Source organism: Moschus berezovskii, chromosome 6, assembly GCF_049115385.1.
Source record: "Moschus berezovskii isolate FMDL1 chromosome 6, NW_MosBer_1.0, whole genome shotgun sequence".
NCBI classification, from domain to species: Eukaryota; Metazoa; Chordata; class Mammalia; order Artiodactyla; family Moschidae; genus Moschus; species Moschus berezovskii.
In genome coordinates, this window is record NC_142465.1 from 117,930,271 (window position 1) to 117,950,871 (window position 20,601).

Sequence of the window (20,601 nt, forward strand, 5' to 3'; positions counted from 1 at the left end):
ACAATAAATGCAATGTGCTTGAATCATCCCCAAACCATCCCTCCCTGATCCACGGAAAAACTGTCTTCCATGAAACCAGTCCGTGGTGCCAGAAAGACTGGGGACGGCGGATGATTTCATTCAGTCTTCAGGAGGCCTTAAAACAGATTAGGAGTCAGGGCATAGAAGGAGGGAAAGGAGCTCCATGAAGGGGAAACATCTGAGCGGGATCTCAGAAACACGACTGGCCTGGTGTGTGTACGTGTGGTCCGAGCTTCAGATGAGGCCAGAGGCCAGAGCCAGGCTGGAGAGACTGAAGCACACTCACAGCTTTGTTCTCTTTTATCCTCATACTGGGGCCATTAGGCCCCCAGAGCCAGTGACCGTGACCCCCATCCCGGGGGGTTCCACTCAAGCAGAGTGGAAAACTAGGCTGGACTCCGCAGGACTTCAGGGCAACAGGTAGGACACAAAACGTGGGCATCCTGGGCAAGGGACAGTGGCGGCGGGGGGACCTCAGGAGCTGGGCTAGAGGAGGAACAGGCTGGGTCAGTGGCTTCAACTGGCGGAGATGGGGGTCACCTTGGGAATCCCCAGCCAGAGGGCAGAGCAAAAGACAAGAAGAAAACAGCGTCTCACATGCGGCAGTCAGAACCACCAGGCTTGTGTCCAGGCTTAGCGGCGGCTGGCCTGGTCTACCTGCCTCCAGCCTGGCCTCCTTTCAGAGGCCCGTGGGCAGGTGCTAGCTCCCCACTCTGGCTTCTGGGCCCCAAGCAAGGCCAGGGCTGTGGCCAGACCAGGCACGATCCAGGACAGGGTCATCTATCTGGCACTCAGCCTTAAGTAGATGCCCAACAAATGAGATAGATAAACAATACCAGCGTTCAGAGGAGGCACAGCTGTGTTTCCTACAAAACCCAGCTCCTAGAAAAACCTAGGAGCAGGCACCCACCTTGTTTACCTAACACAAGTCTCACGCGTTGAAAATGGAAGCTGGCAGGGCTCAGGGAGAAGACAATGAGATGACAGAGAGCTTTGGGCAGGAATTAAAGGGCCTGGGTATGAGTCCCAGCCAAGGCCCTGTGAAACAGGGTTTGGGGGACCTTGCAGACGTGACTGCTCCAATCAGAGCCTCAGTTTTCCTCATCTGTGAAGTGGGGACAGACAGGGAAGCCTTGGATTCTGATTCTCAACCAGGGGTGCACATCAGTCTTGGAAGAGATTTGTCTCTGGCTCCCTGATGCTGTGTCCTGTGCCAGGCCCACCTAGGCAGAGTGACCAGAGGACCTCCTGGACAAATGCTCCCAAAGGCTCTGTCCAACTTGGGAAGCCCCCTCCAAAGACAGCAAAGAGTGCTCTTGCCTCTGATTTTCAGCCTGCCGGGGAGGCAGTTTCTAGGCCCATACATTCAAACCAGCATCCCAGGTGCAGGGAAGGAAGGCTGGATGGACAGACAGATAGCACCAGTCTCTGCCCATGCTCATATCATCAACACAGGAGACCTGAGCCAGCCCCACAGGTGCTGTGGCTGCGCCTGCGAAGTTCCCTTGGGGAATCTACACAGGATATACAGGTAGCTTTGGATTTGAAACTAGGGAGCTTGGGGTCTTTCTATACAGTTCATGGGGTTCTCACAGCTAGTATCCTGGAGTGGTTTGCCATTCCCTCCTCCAGAGGGAATGGGGGCAACAGAGGATGAGATGGTTCGACAGCATCACCAATTCAATGGACATGAACTGGGCAAACTCCGGGAGATGGTGAGGGACCGGGAGAGGCCTGGTGTGCTGCAGTCCACGGGGTCGCAAAGAGTCCGACACGACTTGGCGACTGAACACCAACCTCCACCACCTTGGGGGTCACCCAGGCCTCTACCCCATATACATCCGGTCAGGGACAGATGGACAAATATGCCATCCAGTGCTCCACCCCAATTTCTTATTAAATAGAAACCCCAAAGTTTCAAACTCAGGGAGAGTTAAATACTCCTCGACCTCCACAGGAAGCAGCCCAGGTTCCAGAGCAGCCCGCAGCTTCCCTGCCAGGGCTGACCGAAGCCACCTGCAAGGGCCATGGGGGCTGTGGGTCTGGCCCGAGGGCTGGGCCGGGCTCACCTTCGCACTGCCGGCCTTCCCCCTTGTAGCCTGGCTTGCAGAGGCATTTGTAGGACTTGGGCGTGTTCTGGCAGATGGCATCGATGTGGCAGTCGTCCGTGCCCTCCGAGCACTCATCCACGTCGACAGCCCCTGCTGGGGTAGGGGAAAACGGGTGAGGTGTGGCCGGGGTGCGGGCAGCCAGTGCTGGGCAGGGAGTTCATTTTGCCTCCCGCCCCACCATGGTCCCTGGGGTAATTTACAGGAAGAGCTGTCACAGGTGGTGACTGGCAGCATCTTTGGGGCGGCTGCTCGGTGCCAGGTGCCAGTCTTGTTTATTTCCACAGTGATTCCATTAGGCAGAGTTACTGTTCCCATTACAAAGCTGAGAAAGTGGAGGCTTAGCAACATAGGACTTCCCTGGTGGCTCAGCTGGTAAAGAAACTGCCTGCAATGCAGGAGACCTGGGTTCAATCTCTTGGTTGGGAAGATCCCCTGCAGAAGGGAAAGTCTCCTCACTCCAGTATTCTGGCCTGGAGAAGTCCATGGACTGTATGGTCCATGGGGTCACAGAGTTGGACACGATTGAGCGACTTTCACTTTTCACTTTAGGAACATAGAGAGGAAAAGCGTCTCTTTGCATGTCTTGCTCTCCCCATAAGCATCTCTCCAACCCTCCTCCACCCTCCTTATTCTAGAATTTAGAGCCAGAAAGGTCCTCAGAGGAATTTAAATCCATCCCCTTTGGGTCGCAGATGGGGAAAAAGAGGCTAGCCCAGAACAGTGAGCGGGGGCTAAGCCAGAAGGCCCAAGTGGCAGATCTGAACACGGGCCCCACCCAGCCCCTAGAATGTGGAAATAAAGGATTCTTTTCTAAAAACAAACAAACAAATTATTTATTTGGCGGCGCCAGGTCTTAGCGGTGGCACACGGGATCTTTGATCTTCGTTTGGCATGTGGGATCTTTAGTTGAGGCATGTCGGATCTAATTCCCTGACGGGGATCAAACCTGGGCCCCCTGCATTGGGAACCCAGAGGCTTGGCCACTGGACCTCCAGGGAAGTCCCTGAAGGATTCTTCCCCTGGCCTCCATGCCACCAGACTAGAGCATCCCAGCAGTGGACCCATTCTGTCAGTTGGGCTAACCTGGCTCACGGATGCATCCAGTCTCCCTGTCCTTTCTCTTCTCCACCTCGGAAATCTAGGTTTGAACCTGGTTCTCATACTCTGACTTCCAAACTCAAGTTAAGTTTAGGTTATGAGGGTTCCTGGCACTCCCCACCGCCTTCCCTCCATATACACCATCAGTCTGGAATCACTGTTGGGCAAATAATGTAAAATAGATTCTGTGCATCTGTATATACACTTCTCTCTCTCACACACACACACACACATACACAGCTCAGGCAGAAGGAAGGCCCTCAGAGCACAGGATAACACAGCCAGAAGAACCTTAGCTATAATCCAGTTTCATTCCTCAGGTTACAAATGACGAAAATGAGGCCCAGAGAAGCCTGCTGACAGTCAGGAGCTCATTAGGAGCAGAGACTGGACTCTGACTCAGGATAAGCGGGTCCAGGACTTTTCCACATGACATGTTGCTTCCAGACAGCTATGAATAGAGCACAGATGGGTGACAGACAGACAGAAGGACCCAGAGGGGAGCACAAGGAGCTCTTAGTAGCTATGGCAAGGGCCATCACCCAGGGGCAAGCCTGGGGAACTCCTGGAATGCCCTCCTCTCTTCATGCCTCTGCTTCACCCTAGCCTGTCTGGCCCTCAAGAATGTCCACTCTTAATTACTGCTCTGGCTGGCATCTGGGTTCTAAATCTGTATGGGGAGACCTCTCTAAGAGAACCACTCCCCTCCAGGACTGTTCCTCCCCAAGGCTCCAGCCTGTCCCTAAAGAAAGAGAGGCATCAAAAAGAAATACAACAGAATCACCTCCCTACACACACACACACACACACACACAGCAGGTGGCATCCTTTCTCAGAGTGGTTGTATCTGCTCAGGTCAGCAGCCTCCCCTCTACAGCTACCCTAAGGATGGTGGATCAGGGGCCAGGGGGCAGTCAGTCATCAGACGGCCAGGGGCCAGGAGGAACATCAGGCCAGTGGACCATCCCCTTCTGGAGAAGGGACCACAGCGGGAGCCCCGAGGGGGGTGGCATAGCCTCAAGGGCAGGAAGCCAGAGACAGGGATCCGCACGTTCCAGGGGAGAGGAGCGGGGCCACTTCTAAGACACGGCCAGACGGGGCAATGGACCACACTTACAAGTCTTCCCAGTTCTCAGGGGTCAAACCGCCTGGGGCTCTGGGGTCCCCGTGCCCCCAGTCTCACACCTAGGCAGGTGTCCTCGTGGGATGAAAATGAATGGATGTTAGCCAAGGGGCAGTAGGGGCACCCCCCAATACACTTTTTTTTTAATTGTAGTTTTTTTAAAAAAAACCTTTATCTGGGGGGGTCGTGCCCTGTAGCATGTGGGATATTAGTTCCCTCAAGAGGGATCGGGGACTGAACTCAATCCCCAGCATTGGAAGTGCAGAGCCTTAACCACTGGACTGCCAGGGAAGTCTCCCAACACCCTTTTAAAACATGTCTTTAGGTGGGGGCTGGGGAGAGGGCAGGCAAGTTGGAGGAGAGAGGGAGAGGAAACACAGGCCAGGGGTTCCTGCAATTTCCCTGACCCCAGTCCTGGCCTGGACAGCCCGGCCCAGCACCCCGCTCCTGTCACAGGTGCTCGCTCTGACATGAGTTGTCTCAGCGCAGCACAAGGCTTGCTTGGATGGGGGTGCAGACAGATACAGAGGACAGACAGAGGCAGGAGGAGAGGCACACACGGGGGCAATCCAACGGGGCTGAAGGACCTCAGGGACCAGCAGAGATACCCACAGGCACGTGGGGGTGTGGCAGCAGGCCCGTTTCCCTTGGGGCCACCGGGGGAGAAAACAGCTCGGCTCCAATTGTGGAATAGTTTCAATGGCCCGGCATCCTCACTTAGGGGTTAACTCCCAGGAATAGACTTCTTGCCGCCAGACACAGACCTCAGGGAGCCCGGCGGCGGGCGCAGACAGGGGACCTCGGGGCAGCAGGGGAGAGCGCGGCAGGGTCTCTCCTCTCCGAGGACTAAAAGGAGGGAAGCTCCTCTGAGGGACAGGGTCAGACGTAGGGTTGGGGGAGAATGTGTCTTCAGCTTTGTGGAAGACACCCGAGAGAGCAGGAGGGGAAGGGGAGGTGTGCCCGGGTCTCTTGAAATCCGTGGGGAACCCCAACCTCGCCTTTGCAGCCTGCCTCTACCTTTCCGGATGCTCGATGCCCACCCACTCACCCACCCCCAACCCCCAGAGTCTCCTGCCTCTCTCTGGTGGACAGCCTCAGGGTGTTCCATCTCCCCGCCCTCTGGCTCCAAGCATTTTCTTTCCTCCGTGTGTGTTCTTCAGTCCTCCCCCTCCTGTCTGTCCATCTGTCCACCGCTTTCCAGCCATCTCATCCTTCCCTCGGTCTGACTGGCTCCCTCCCCTTCCCCCAGCCCTCTCCTCTTTCTCGGGCGCCCCCCTGGCCGCATCTCTCCTTCCTTCTCTTCCCATCCCTTCCTCCCGCCCGCCCTCACATCTCCGTCTTTTGATCTTTTTCCTTCCAGATGCTCATCTGCCTCCTGCCTACTCCCTTGGGTTTCCTCCGTGCCCGCTACGGTCCTTCTGGTCTCTACTCTTCCAGTCCGTCTTTCTCCGGGATTTTGTGCCCTGCGTCCTTTTGTGTACCTCCGTCTCTGTCCGTCTGTCTCTCCATCTCCCACATCCTCCTTCTCTTTCTCTCGCGGTCAGGCCTCTTTCCCTTGCTCATCTCCTCGGGGGTCTCCCCTCCCAGCCTCCCTTCTTCCCTGGGAAGGAGGGAGCGCCCGTCCGGGTGGAGGGGGGTCCCCACTCCCTCCCGCCCTCGGGAGGTGCGCCGGGGCGGCGGAGGAGCCCCTCGGCGGGCCGTCGTGCTTTCTTTCTTCCTTCCTCCCTCACACGCCGCCACCCCGCCCCAGCTCCCCCGGGGCCTCGGCCACCCCCCCTTCCCTGCTTCGGCCCCGCTGCGCTCCGGGAGCCCCCGGGCCGGCCAGGGCAGCGCGGAGGGGGCGCTCCGCGGCCGGCCCCAGAAGTTACTTTGCAGAGTCAGGGCGGGGCTGCAGCCCTCCCGACGGCGCGGGGCTGGAGCCCTGCCCGGGACCCCGCCGCCCACCGGGTCGGGGCTTACCTGGGAGCCCGCTGCCCCCCGCCAGCCGCCCGCGCGCGCCCAGGGCAAGCAGCACACACAAGTGCCAGCGCACGGCCGCCGCGCCCATGCTCACTGCGAGCCGGGCCGGGCAGGGCGTGCGGGGCGTGCGGGGCGCGGGGACCCCCACCGACCGGCCGCTCGCCGAGCGCTCCCAGCTGCAGGCTCAGTGGCCAGCGCTCCGGCTCGCGGCCTCCGAGCCGGAGCGACTGACGAGGTGACAGCCGCGCGCTCATTGGCCCGCTGCCGCCGGGGGCGGGGCTCCATGCGCCACCGCCCAATGGGCGCCGGCCGCCGGCCCGGGGGGAGGGGCGGGAGTCCGGGGGCGCCCCCCGCCCCTCGGGGCCGGCGGCAGGTGGGGGGTAGGGGCTCCGATCGCCGGGCCGCCGGGCGCACAGTCTAGGCCGGGCGGAGCCGCCTCTGAGGCTGCTCCCTCCCTCTGCCCCCGGCTCCCGCGTCCTGCCCTGTCCGTAGACGGTGGCCGCTCCTTGGGGGGCAGCACCCATCTACCAGCACGCGCGCGCGCGCGCGCACACACACACACACACACTCTCTCTCTCTCTCTCTCTCTCTCTCTCTCTCTCTCTCTCTCGGGAGAGGAGGGGGCCTGCCCACTGGCCCTGGAGGTCCAGAAAGGCCCCGGAGGCATCCACTTGTATAGAAAGAAACGCGGACCACTCGAAGCAGAATTGCCCTTTCATCCATTCCGTGTTTATTGAGCACCTACTGTGTGCAACTTCCCTGGTGGCTCGGACGGTAAAAGCGTCTGCCTACAATGCAGGAGACGGAGGTTCGATCCCCGGGTCAGGAAGATTCCCCTGGAGCAGGAAATGGCAACCCTCTCCAGTATTCTTGCCTGGAGAATCCAATGGACAGAGGAGCCTAGTAGGCTAACAGTCCATGGGGTCACAAAGAGTCCGACATGACTGAGCGACTTCCCTTTCACTGTGTGCCCAGCACTGGCAAGGCAGCGGAGCAGAAGCCAGCCAGGAAAACCTTCTGAAGATCGTTTTCACATTTACGTTCAAAACAAATCAACTTTTTACCACTGCCCAAAGGACAATGGCCTATAAATGCGCTTGTTCTGGGACAACCGCGGGATCCGTGTCTGCAAGGGGGCGCGGGGAAGATTCTGTGTCTGCCTCGCGGTCAGTCTTGGCTGCCGCAGCTTGTCTCGACGCTGACCTCTTACACAGCAAAGTTTGACGAGCTCCCCACCCCCAGAATGTGAGGTCCCGCGGGCTGGTGGGCTGGTGGTGGGAAGACCAAGCAGTCAGGTCATTCCACCCAAGAGTTGCTCCTGTGGGGCCTGGGGTCTACACCTGACTCCTTTGAGACCTGGATCCAAGACCCCCCGCCCAGCGGGCGAAGTTGGAAATAAATGGCCCTTCTCAGCCCCAGGCAGGACGCTTGAAGGCAAGAAAGTTCAGCAAACCCCAAGGCCCATCTCCTTGACAACCACCAATAAGAGCTTCTTTTTCCTCTCCTGCTCTCCAGGTCTGACTGAAAGACAAGACTTCCCTCTTTTTGCCCACTCTGCTTGCTCCAGTACACACCCAAGTTTCCTCTCCACACTGGCTCCCTTCCCTGCCCCCCAACACTCCCACACACGCAGGTACACCCTCCAACACACCCCCTCAGGCATACAGGCTCTCACACACACTCACACTCATATACATCCTCACCAACACCCTCGCACACAATCTCTCACTTTAAACACGCAACCTCTCACACACAAATGGGTGACTGCACACGCACTCCCACAGCCGTCTGGAGGCAGTCTCCACAGCCCTGGAAGTTTAATGTGTGTCCAGCCACCTTTGCTCCCTGTCTGACCTCGTATCACGGACAGCCTGGAGGCTGAGGCAAGGGGTCCCCACATGGGGGGACCAGTGAGGGTTAGCCTTCTCCCCCATCACACTTGACATATCATGTGTGGTTGTGCTGGCTGGTGGTTTAATTTGGGAGACCCTGTCATCAGGCTTTATTTTGCCCTCATGTGGCTTTGGGTTTCTGGGGGAGAAACACCCTCAGAGCGTAGGTTTCTGCATGACACGTACTGTCTTCTGCATTAGATAACAGAGCAACAAAGGTGAGTTGGGGTGGTAGGGTAGGTCCTTTCAGGGGCTCAAACCAACTAGAAACGATGCTCTTTAATGGGTTTCTTCAACAGCAGCCCCTCATCCCAGGCCCGGTGCCCCCCAAGCTTGATGGTAGCAGGGGGTTCTTGTTTTAGGCTCTGTCATCCCAGATCAAGGAGGAAATGGAGGTAGGATGGTGGCCTGTTAGACTGTGGCCCTCCCAGGACCCAGAGGCAGCTCTCACTCAATGACACCAAGTCCAGTCCCCAGCCAGCCCCTGCAAAGAGTGCAGAGAAAAAGTACTTCCTTCCAAGACATCACGGTCTGTGCAGAGGAGTCAGGAAGCAGAGAGGGCTGGAGGGGAGACACACTCCTACATCCCCCACAAACGCACTCAAGGACATGGCAGAGACAGAGGCGGCTTGTTCTGGCACAGGGGTGGTCAGGGAGGCCCCCCGGGGCACAGGACCCTAGAACTGGGCACCAAGGGTGAGGAGGAGATTTCTGCGATGGACAAGACCGTGTGTGAGGCCAGCGGGCGGAGGTGGGGACCTGGGGTGAGTGTTCTCAATGCATCACACAAACTGTGAAGCGCTGTACAAGGGTGTTGGTGACACAGAAGCCAGCTGCTCACAGAGAGTGTGGTGCCTGGGCAGCTGGGGGGGTGAGATCCCATTCGTCTGGACTCCAGCAAGGGGTATCTTACAGCATCTGGAAGCTGAGCTGGGCGAGTGAGGCCCGGACATGGCTGAGACAGTCACCTTGGGAGGGAACACTCCATGGCTCCCTGTCACCTACCAAACAATGCTGAACACCCGGTGGGGCTCACGACGCACCCTTTGTCCTTCCCAGTGGTCCTCTCCTCGACAGACCAATGCAAAGAGGGCCCCTCAGGCATCCTGCTTTCACAGCTCTCAGTCTTTGCCTGTGTGCCCCCCCTCTGCCAGGATCACCCTTGACCTTCACCAGGCTCATCCCTCTTCTTCTGCCCCACCCCCACCCCAAGCAGGTTGTAGGTCCTCCTCTGGGATCCAATAGGCACTGAGCCTTCCCCATCAGAGTCCAGTTCACCCTGGGTTTCATATTTGTCGCCCCCCAGCCTGGGGGTTCCCGAAGGTGGGGCTCATAGCTGATCCACGTCTAGAGTCACAGCTCCCAGCTGGGGTCTAAGAAAGGATTGTTGGATAAATAAATGTATGGACAAAGAAACAAGGCAGACATCACGTAACTGAGGATTCGCATCACCCCAGGGAGTGGATAAAGCTTATTCTGGCTCTTTGACAGGGCCCTGGGGAGTGAATCCAGCTGCCCACACACTCCTGGTCACCTCCACCCTCTGCCCACAGGGAAGCTGGGCTGGCCAGCAGGACCGCTGTCCTCCGGGGCCCTTTGGCGCCCCCTGGTGACACCTCGCAGAGGCTTGCGGAGAGGCTGACCTGAGCACTTCTCTTCCTGCCAGACGGACAGCCTGGGCCACCCGGACTCCAGCCTGCTGACTCCAGCCCTCCGTGTAAGAACACCTTGCTTTTGTTTATACTTCCTCACGAAGAAGTCTCTTGATTCCTAACAGTTGTTCTTTAACCACAGAAAGTTCTTTGAGAAAATAAAGTTCAAGCATAAAATGTCACTCCAGGGACCTGAAAGGCTTGATCTTGATGACTTTAGAGGTTTTCGTCATCCTCTCTTACTAAAAATGAACGTTCATAGTCATACCGCTTCGTGTTTGCATACTTCTTTAGACCTCAAAGGCTCATCCTTTCTGTAATCGGTAGGTGACTATGGGGGCTTCTCTCTCATGCAACTGGTGGCTCGGTGGTAAAGAACCTGCCTGCAATGCAGGAGATGCAGATTTGATCCTTGGGTCGGGAGGATCCCCTGGAGAAGCAAATGGCAACCCAGTCCAGTATTCATGCCTGGAAATCCCACGGACAGAGGAGCCTGGTAGGGTATAGTCCATGGGGTGGGAAAAGACTCGGAGACGACTTAGCAACTAAACAACAACAGGTGAGTAGGGGCCCCATGGACCAGGTTCCTTGGCTTGAGCTCTTATTTGTCAAATGAGGGTCTCAACCCCCAGGAGCCGGGGACATCTCCAGCTCACGTTCCAGACTCCTCTGAGATGACTGGCCTCATGACTGGCCTCAGATTCAGCACTCAGGGCATTCTGACCTCCTGGCTCTCTCTGTCCACAATTATAACAACAGGTACAATGTAAGCAGTGTCCCTGTGTTCCTAGCACTGTGCTCAGATGTCCTGTGTGTTACATCACTTATCCTGAGAGGTAGAAATGGCCACCATCTCCACCTTACACCTTAAGAGACAAACACCCAGGCCACTTCCTTGGGGACCACAGAGCCAGCTAACAGCAGACATGGGATCTGAACTCAGCTCTGTGCAGCTCCGAAGACAAGCTCCAAGGCACTGCCTGCATGCTAAGCCGTTTCAGTCGTGTCCGACTCTGGGACCGTATGGACTGTAGCCTGTCAGGCTCCTCTGTCCATGGGATTCTCCAGGCAGGAATACTGGAGTGGGCTGCCGTTTCCTTCTCTGGGGGATCTTCCTGACCCAGGGATCGAACCTGTGTCTCTTATGTCCCCTGCCTTGGCAGGCGGATTCTTTACCACTAGTGCCACCTGGGAAGCCCTGATAATAAAACCCACTCGAAAGGCATAGGGCGCTCCTGGCTGTAACACACAAAGTGGTGCTTTCTGGTTTCCATGTTGAGAAAAGAGGGTTTACATAGCAGACAAATTGGAACAGTTCACAATTCATAGGGTTGATTTTAGGTACTAGCCAGTTTCATGCTCTCCCATCTATCTAACAGTTCCCCCCTTCCCAGTTTATTTTCTTATCTAGGATGGCAACACGTCTCTCTAGGGTACTGGGAGGGGTTGTGTAGAAGCGCGAAGTGATGGGGAGGTGACATGACGCACACACGCAGCGTTCCCTCTGGGGAACTGACTCGAGCTGCAAGGCCACAGATGCAGGGAAAGGTGCAGATGAAACCTGGAGACATCCAGCGTCACAGAGCAGGGACACTTCCGCCCGAAACCCAGATCCTCTGCCCCATGGGTGGGCCCACCGGAGCCCCCTTAGGCACCCCAAAGTCGCCAACTGGGCCCTCACCTCCTCCTGTCTAGGCCTGCTCCTCAGGGCTGGCATCTCTGCTCTCTCCTCACCCACCAAGCCCTGTCAATGAATGGCACATCACTTCTCTCCATCCCCTGGGCCGCTGGCTTTGATGAAAGGACACCGGCTTCCGCCCGCATGACTCCACAGATGCTCACACCCACTCCCATCAAAGTAGTGGAGTCAATGCTCAAAGGCAGACCTGACCTTTCTAGTCATTGCTGCCTACAGGACACCATCCACTCAAGGCTGTGGGAGAGGGATTTCCCTGGTGGTCCGGTGGCTAGGACTCCATGTTCCCAATTCAGGGGGCCCGGGTTCAATCCCTGGTCAGGGAACTAGATCCCATGTGCCACAACTAGAGAGCCTTCGTGCGGCAGCTAAGACCTGGCCCAGCCAAAAAAACAAAAAATGCTGTGGGAGGTGGGTTTGTCCTCTGTCTGGAAAGTCCTCCCCTCCCCTCCACCCTGCACTGCCTCGCGCCTTAAGCCCCAGCTCGCTCTGTTTCCTTCCATCCCAATGAAATTCTCCATTCCTGTGTCTGACGTGCTCAGACTCAAGGCTCAGGAGCTCTGTCCTGCCTGCGACTTTGTGGAGTGAATCCAGCCGTCCACCTTCTCCTGGCCCCCTCCACCCTCTGTGCCCCGAGGGCACACTGGGCCTGCCAGCAGGACAGCCAGAACATGTGACCTGGGGCCCTTGGCCTTGCAGAAGCCCTTGCCGTGGGCACTGATTCTGCTTTGAAACCTGGAACCAATTGGCTAGTAGATTTTTCCTTCACTTAGGTCAAGATGTCGTGGGGGGGGGCAGGTGAGTTAGACTTCCTGGTCACCTAGTATCCCTTGCAGACCTTAAGCCAAGACTTCAGTAGTCAACAGGTGGCTCTGGCTGAGCCATTCATTGTATTTTATGCTCCTGGCCATAGGGTTCGTCGAGGAAGAAGGGGGTGATGGGATGAGATGGTTAGATAGCATCACTGACTCGATGGGCATGAGTTTGAGCAAACTCTGGGAGACAGTGAAGGACAGGGAGGCCTGGCGTGCCTCAGTCCCTGGGGTCGCAAAGGGTCAGACACAAGTGAGTGACTGAGCAACAGTACCATGTGACTAGGTGAGGCCCGTCAGATGTCTGCCCAGGGTTCTCTAAGTGCGGCCGCTGCGGTCTGCTTTCCTACTCGGGCACAGAGCGGTGAGGATGGGTGTCGGAGCTCCCTGTGGCTGTGGTTCTGCTGTGGTGCGGACAGCTGGCCTGAGAGAATGGGTCAGTGAGAGAGCGGAGGAAAGAAATGGGAAGGGACGGAAGAGACAGGGAGAGCAGAGAAGGCCACGGACCCTCCTCCATCATCTCAACCTCCTCTGCCCTTGAGGGTCACTGCCTGGTACTCTTCCCAGTGACACTGCCTGTGGACTCCACATGCTTGAGATGAAAGCATGTCTAAAAACCCAAGCCAGTACAGCCCTCCAAGGAGACAGAACCGTCAGGAAGCCAGACAAGGGCTTCATGGCTGCAGACAGGATGAGACCCTTAATACTGGGTAGCAAGCAGGGACCCCATGAATGAATTAGGGGTGACCAGTTTTCTTCCTTCCTTCCAACTTCCAGCAAGTGGTCTGGCAGGGCAGGCACTGCAGACAGGCAAGCAGTGGAGACGTCTGCCTGGAATCCCCTCAAACACTTTTTCTCGGGCTAATTGTTGGCAGCAATCATAGACAATCAGGAGGCAACGGTGCTGGTCAGCGACATCCCAGAGCAGGTCTCTCAGGATCCAGAAAGTCGAGGGCTCGTGTCCCAGGGACCCATGGCTTTCCCATCTTCCAGGGTCTAATCCCAGATTGCATTTAAATGGAAGATGCCGGCCCTTCTCTGGTCCTAGGGCCTAGCCTAGTTCAACTCCAAGACTGTCCTCAACACAAAGGAGGAAGAGCTCATGTGACCACGATGAAGGTCTCCCAAGAGCTGCCCACGGCAGGCTGCAGCCGGTCGTGGCTCCCATTCACAATGAGCCATTGTGGTTTTCCTGCCTGACATCCTTATCTCCCAGGACCATGGGGGGCGGGAAGGAGACTGGCTCCAGTGAGCTTGACCAGGGAGCTTGGGTTCTCCCACCCTGCCCCAGGGTCAGCAATGTGCTCTGATAGCTAGCCAGGCCAGGCTGATATTGACAATGGGCATTTGCGCAAGACTTTACCAGACTTCTTCACACCCATCATCCAGTTTGATCCTCATAGACAAAGGTTGAGATCACGTGTCTCATAGCCTGTCTTGCAGGTGGAGAGCCTGAGTCCAAGAAAAGAAAATACCCCCCGCTGTAGACTGCACTGTTATTGAGTCACTAAGTCATATCTGAGTTGTTAGTGACGCCCATGGACTGTAGCCAGGCTCCTCTGTCCATGGGCTTTCCCAGGCAAAAATACTGGAGTGGGTGGCCATTTCCTTCTCCAGGGGATCTTCCCAATCCAGGGATCGAATTCACGTCTCCTGCATTGCAGGCAGATTCTTTATTGGTGACCATGGAAGCCCATAAAGTGCACTGGCTCCACCTGAATTCTCAGAGAAAGGAGAAGAGTTATTTAGTTGTTGTGCTATTGTCCAAAAGAGACAGAAGAGTTGTTTCCATTAGGAAGACATTTACTGGGAATTCCCTGGCAATGGCAACCCACTCCAGTGTTCTTGCTTGGAGAATCCCAGGGACGGGGGAGCCTGGTGGGCTGCCGTCTATGGGGTCGCACAGAGTTGGACACGACTGAAGCGACTTAGCAGCAGCAGCAGCAGCCAGTGGTTAGAACTTGGCCTTTTCACTGCTGGGGTCCAGGATCAATCAATCAAAAAAAAAAAAAAAGTGGGGGGGCGCGGAATTTACTAAGCAATGACTTCCTGTGCTGGACACTGAGGACACAGGAAGAGACCTGCAGCCTGCTTAGGAAGAGCTCAGGCTAGAGAGCGAGACCGTGGCTCGTGAATTCTGCAGGAAGCAGCCAAAATTCCTGCCAGAGGGCCCTGCCTCTTAAATCCACCCTTGCTCCTCTTTGCTTTACTGCAAGTCTCCTGCAAGTGATCATATGAATTGGTTTTAGACTTGAATGGACAGAACTAGGTGAGCAGCTGCGTGTCCTCCAGGACACTCGGCTTCAGCTTCCCCACGTGTAAGACAAGTATAAGGAGCTCTCATCACAAGTGCTCAGCGAGGACTTCTGGTGGCCCAGTGGTCGAGAATCCGCCTGACAATGTAGGGAACACAGGTTCAGTCCCTGGTCTGGGAAGGTTCCACATGCCTTGGAGCAATTAAGCCACAACTACTGAAAGCCTGGAGCTCGAGAGCCTGAACTCCACAACGAGAGAAGCCGCCACAATGAGAGGCCCATGGACCACAAGCAGAGAGAGCCTGCGCAGAGCAACAGAGACCCGGAGCGATCAAAGACAAATTAAAAAAAGCGCTCGGTAGGGAAGAGATGAGACGGTGCAGGTAAAAGCCCTCGACATGCTTGCTGGCATGCAGTTGACAATCAATGAAAATGGAAGTAAATTTTAGACAGGTTAGAGTAAGTGTCAAGAAACACGTGCAAAGAAAATTCAGGGAGGGCCAGCTTGGCAGAAAGAGGAACACGGCTTAGAGTTCATTGGTTGTGACAGAGGTGGCTCTGGATACCTTAAACCACATAAGATCTCTTGGAAAGAGGTGGATGCCTTACTGGCGGGGAGGGAAGGGGCTCAGATCAATCCCAAACTCCTTGTGGTCACAGGAATGAATTCATAATGGACTGGAGTAAATGGGCAAAGGATGTGAATAGACAGTTTACAGAGGAGAAATTCCTAAAGGACAGAGTATTTCCAGAAAGGAAAAAAAAAACCCCGCCAACTTCACTCCTATCAATGGGGCCAACTAGGTCAATGAGACTTGCAAAAAAGACAAATATTAGTAACACTCAGTGCTGCAGAAGCTGTAGGGAGATGGACAGTCTTGGACACTGTTGTGGGAGGTAAGCTGGTGCTTCTCTGTCAAAACTTTGAATGGTCTTTCCTTACCTCTCGGGTAGGGGTCTGAGTGAGGAGGGCACACACAGGAACATTCTAGGGGTGTTGGAAATGTTCTGTAGTTTGGTCTGGGTGGGATGACAGAGATAAATATGTATATCAAATGTATTGAGCGGAATGTTATGCACCTTATTCCATGTATTGTATACAAAAGGAAAAATGAAATAAAACGCAAAATTACCTTTGATCAATTGCCCATCCAAGAATCTCTATCCCTTGCTCATGGACAGAAGTAGCTGCTCCAGGATGTTCAGGACCCAGTCATTAGCAACAAGAAACACTTGAAAACAACTTAGATCTTTCAGTAGGGGAAGACTGGAGGAAATGGTGGCACAGACACAAAAGAATATTAATATCCAGCCATGAAAGAGCATCTCGGAAAAAATGATCCTGCTGCATTGTGGCAAAAGCAGGTTTTAAAACAAGATCTGCGATGCTGCACTTGCAAAAAGCACAGAAACTAAAAATCCCTCTCTGTTTGTGCTTGTGTATTTGTGCAAAGTCTCAAAAAGGGACATCCAAGTGTGAACAGCGGTTTCCTCCAGCAAGAGGGATTGGGGAGTCGCCGCTGGGATCTTTGACTCTTTACTGTGTCCCCACGTGTCATGGAATTGTTTTGCAATGGGCAATCGCTACTTTTGCAATTTAAAAAAATCCCACAAAAATAAAATCAAGCAGGAGAGGTCCCTGGCACACAGTAGGTGCTCACTAAATATCTGATGAAGGGCAAGGCTTCAGTTGCCCTCAGGTTGCTGAAGCTTCTCCTTCAGACTGCCTGTTCTCACCAGGGTGGGCACTCATGACCCTGTGCCAGGGTCTGGGGATGTTCCTGGAATGGATGCTAAGGGAAGCTTGAAGCCGGTGGCCACATTTCCCTGGGGACCGCTGCTCTACAGCCAGAGCTCTGCTGGGTTGGCCCCAATTTTTTATTTGTAAGGAGATTAAGAAAAAGTAAAATAAAACATATAAAGCGACCCAGCCATCCTTTCCAAGTCCGCTGCGGGTGGATGGTGGGGCTTGGGGCGGGCCCGGCTCCTGCAGAATCGCCGGCCACAAAAAAACAAACACACGACCGTGGGGGACAGAAGCGCTCTATGCGCGCCCCTCCTCCCGCGCGGGCCCTCGGCCTCCGCGCGCCCTCCCCTCCCCCTCGGGGAGCCCCTCCCCCTCCCCTCCCCGCCCCGCCCCGCCCCCAACCCCGCCGAAGACTTTTTGAAGTTGATCAATGAAACATGTTTTATTTACGGGCCGTTCCTGGGCAGAGACTGCGAGGCCTTCGTTAGTTCCACATAATGAAAGAATGGGCCGATTCAAGGGGGCTTGGGAGAGAAAAGAGGGAAAATTAGAGTTCGGTCTGCTCACTTAAAAAAAAAGAAGGGGGTGGGGGAGTAAGAGTAGGGGAGAAATTGTGGATTTGCTAAATAAAGCTCCCGGGCTGCATTCAGGGCCCGCGGAGAGGTCCCGGCTCAACCCTCTGAGTCCAGACAATGTGGGCCGGAGCCTGGCCGGCCGGCGGCTCACATTCCTCCCCGAGCTGGAAGGGCAATGGGCTGTTTAAATTGCTACTTAAGTTTCCAGCTGTTTTACCAGTGATTTGCCCAACCTAATAGCTCTTTAAGGCTTTAAACAAGAAAATAGCTCTTCTCACGGCTCAAAGCAGCGGCGCTGGTTAGCTCAGACGGCGCCCATTGTCCGGGGCTTAAACCCTTCTCTGCGCCGAGTCCCCTCCCCCCTCCCCAGCGGTCCCAGACTTTGTCCAGCTCGTGGAGGCTATTTATCCTTTTAAGATGCTGGTTTTCTGGGCTTCTGTCCAGAGGACTTCTAAATAAGTCCTTATTTAGGGGACTGCCTGTCTGCTGCCCTTACTCGTCCCCCCAATGAGTTAGTGACAAATTGTAAATTTCGCAGGACCCTAGCGCCTACCTAGTGAGCACCTACTGTGTGCCGGACCTTGGGTCCCCCGTCCCATTTCATTCTTGCCCTGGGCTGCAAAGGACGTGGTCCGGCTATGCGCACCGCTCTCCCATGGGGACCCAGACACAGTGGAAGGAGCCCACCTGGCCAAGTTCACACAGGGGCATAGAGCCGGGTCAGGCTGGTCTGATTTCCAGGGTCTAGAGGCTTAACCACCACCTGCTGCTGGGTAGCCATGGAAACTTGAACAGGCCAGGGGAGGGGACTCCTGGGATGTGGGTTCTAGTTGATGCCTCTGGAGGTGGACATTCAGACGGCCCAGTTTCCAGGGAGACCGCAGGGGTTGGGGGAGTGGGCAGGAGAGGAAGGGACCACAGGGAAGGTGATGGTGGGAAATCTGACCTCATCCATCCGAGTCCAGAACCTCCCTCTAACTGTCTGGAAATAATTCTCTATCTACTATGACTTAACTCTGTGTGTGTGTTAGTCGTTCAGTCGTGTCTGACTCTTTGCCACCCCATGGACTCCTGTGACCATCAGTCTTCTCTGTCTTTGGAATTCTCTAGGGAGGAATACTGGAGTGGGTTGCCATCTCCCTTGTCCGGATGACTTAACTCTAATGAACTAAAAACCAGAGGTTGTTTTTTTGACTATAAAAGTCATGCATGTCAATTGTGGAGACCTTAAAAAATATATCAAGATAAATAAAGAAGCACCTGTTAACAGTTTAGGGTGCTGCTTAGCTGGGAGTGAGCACTCAGCCTGTGTAAGCTGTCATCATCATCTTTGTCATCTGTGTTATCCTTTTTAAAAGAATTTTACTGAGTATAGTTGCTTTAAAATGTTGTTTGTTTCTGCTGTACAGCAAAGTGCATCAGTTATACATGTACATATAACACCTCTTTTTTGAAATTTCCTTCCCATTTAGGTCACCACGGAACACTAAGCGGAGCTCCCTGTGCTATGCAGCAGGTTCTCCTTGGTTATCTGTTTCATACACAGGAGTGTATCTATGCCAATCCCGATCTCCCAGTTCCTTCTAGTCCCCCTTTCCCTCTTGGTGTCCTTACATCTGTTCTCTTGTCTGTGTCTCGATTTCTGTTTTGCAAATAGGTTCATCTGTCCCATTTTTTCTAGATTCTGTATATATGTGTTAATATAGAATATTTGTTTTTCTCTTTCTGACTTACTTCAATCTGTATGACAGACTCTAGGTCCATCTACATCTTTGCAAACAGCACAATTTCATTCCTTTTTCTGGCTGAGTAATATTCCATTGTATATATGTGCCACATCTTCTTTATCCCTTCCTCTGCTGATGGACATGGGTTGCTTTGTCCATGTTATCCTGATGAAGGTACTGGACACGAGAGCACTGCAGTATGCTTCTCCTCCTGGCCTTTTTCTCTGTGTATTTAAACATCAGTTCAGTTCAGTTCAGTTCAGTCGCTCAGTCGTGTCCGACTCTTTGTGACCCCATGAATCACAGCACGCCGGGCCTCCCTGTCCATCACCAACTCCCGGAGTTCACTCAAACTCATGTCCATCGAGTCGGTGATGCCATCCAGCCATCTCATTCTCTGTCGTCCCTGTCTCCTCCCGCCCCCAATCCCTCCCAGCATCAGAGTCTTTTCCAGTGAGTCAACTTGTCGCACGAGGTGGCCAAAGGATTGGAGTTTCAGCTTTAGCATCAGTCCTTCCAATGAACACCCAGGACTGATCTCCTTTAGAATGGACTGATTGGATCTCCTTGCAGTCCAAGGGACCCTCAAGAGTCTTCTCCAGCACCACAGTTCAAAAGCATCAATTCTTCAGCGATCAGCTTTCTTCACAACTCTCACATCCATACATGACCATGGGAAAAACCATAGCCTTGACTAGACCCAATCTTGATCTTAATTTTACTATGCACTGTTTTGAACATGCATACATTTTCCCCTCTAAATTCATCAAACCAGGAAGCTGTGATGAAGGCTTGTCAAATTTCTCTATTGACCTTATGCTCTCGGATTACACACTGTAGATTATGAGCAAGATAACTGTGCAAAGGAAGTCATTAGAGATGACCAGGAGATCTTTGCAGGGGACCAAGCCACAGGAGGCGGGAAAGTCCCCAGATAAGGTGCATGTTCAAAGTTCAGTTTGGGAAGTGGAGACTGTGTGTCTGGCCAAACCACAGGGGGAGGTAGGGCCAGAAAGAGCCTCAAGGCCAGACACAGTTAAGGGGTTCCACTTTATTCCTGCAGGTAATGGGGAGCCACGGATGCTTCTTGAGCAAGGGCTGTGACCGGGATACTTTTGCATGGCTCACACTTAAAACACCAGGAAAGGCAGTATTGAGGTCCAGCCTGCATCCTGGCAAAAAAACAATGACTGCTCCAACAGAGTAGAAACTGGCTTCCTGACCTTCCTTGGCCACCCGTTGAGCAGTGAGACCCAGTCCTGTCTGCCCAGTGGGGCCGTCCTGGAGCCCCTGATGTGACTTCATCTCTGGTATGTGGGAGGGAAGAGCCGGCAGGTGTGGCCTCTCACCTGCTTCTGCTGTCCAGATGCTCACAGGTTAAGACACAGTCACTCTGTTATTTGGCGAGTAGGTTTTAGAAGCATCAATTCATTTTATTCCTTGTATTTTACCGATAGGGAAGCTGAGGCTCAGAGTGGGGAGGGGATATGGCAGGTAAATGCAAAGACAGAACTAAGAAATGTTTTAAACATTTGTACCACAATTTGCAATTCCTGCTCATCTTTGCCCTATCCCTTGTCTTTTTTCTTTTTTTAAACACATACTTAAAACAATATTAATGTTATAATTTTGCTACTGGAAAAGGCACAGGGACACACAAATCGATCAGAGTGCAAACTGCTATAACTTCATGGGAAGGCAATTTGGTTATATCTATCAAAACTTTTATTTATTTTATTTTTTATTGGAGGCTAATTATTTTACAATATTATATTGGTTGGTTTTGCCATACATTGACATACAAAAGTCCCAGTTCGATTCCTGGGTTGGGAAGATCCCCTGGAGAAGGGAAAGGCTACCCACTCCAGTATTCTGGCCTGGAGAATTCCATGGTCTATACAGTCCGTGGGATCGCAAAGAGTCGGACACAGCT

The 20,601-nt window shown here is 54.1% G+C and overlaps 1 protein-coding gene across 4 annotated transcripts in view; it reads right to left on the bottom strand.

The window, feature by feature from the left end:
• SCUBE1 (signal peptide, CUB domain and EGF like domain containing 1) overlaps nucleotides 1–6,522 on the bottom strand; it is a 130,083-nt gene extending 123,561 nt beyond the window's left edge. For 2 of the 4 annotated variants that reach the window (XM_055394367.2, XM_055394365.2), the window contains exons 1-2: nucleotides 6,313–6,522; nucleotides 2,091–2,222 (exon numbers count right to left, since the gene is read on the bottom strand). In XM_055394367.2, coding sequence (XP_055250342.2) covers nucleotides 2,091–2,222; nucleotides 6,313–6,400 — 220 coding nt within the window. In that variant the 5' untranslated portion in view covers nucleotides 6,401–6,522. Of the gene's footprint in view, nucleotides 1–2,090; nucleotides 2,226–6,312 lie in introns of all 4 variants that reach the window. The other 2 variants (XM_055394366.2, XM_055394364.2) reach the window with 1 other exon arrangement.
• Nucleotides 6,523–20,601: the final 14,079 nt, after the last annotated feature.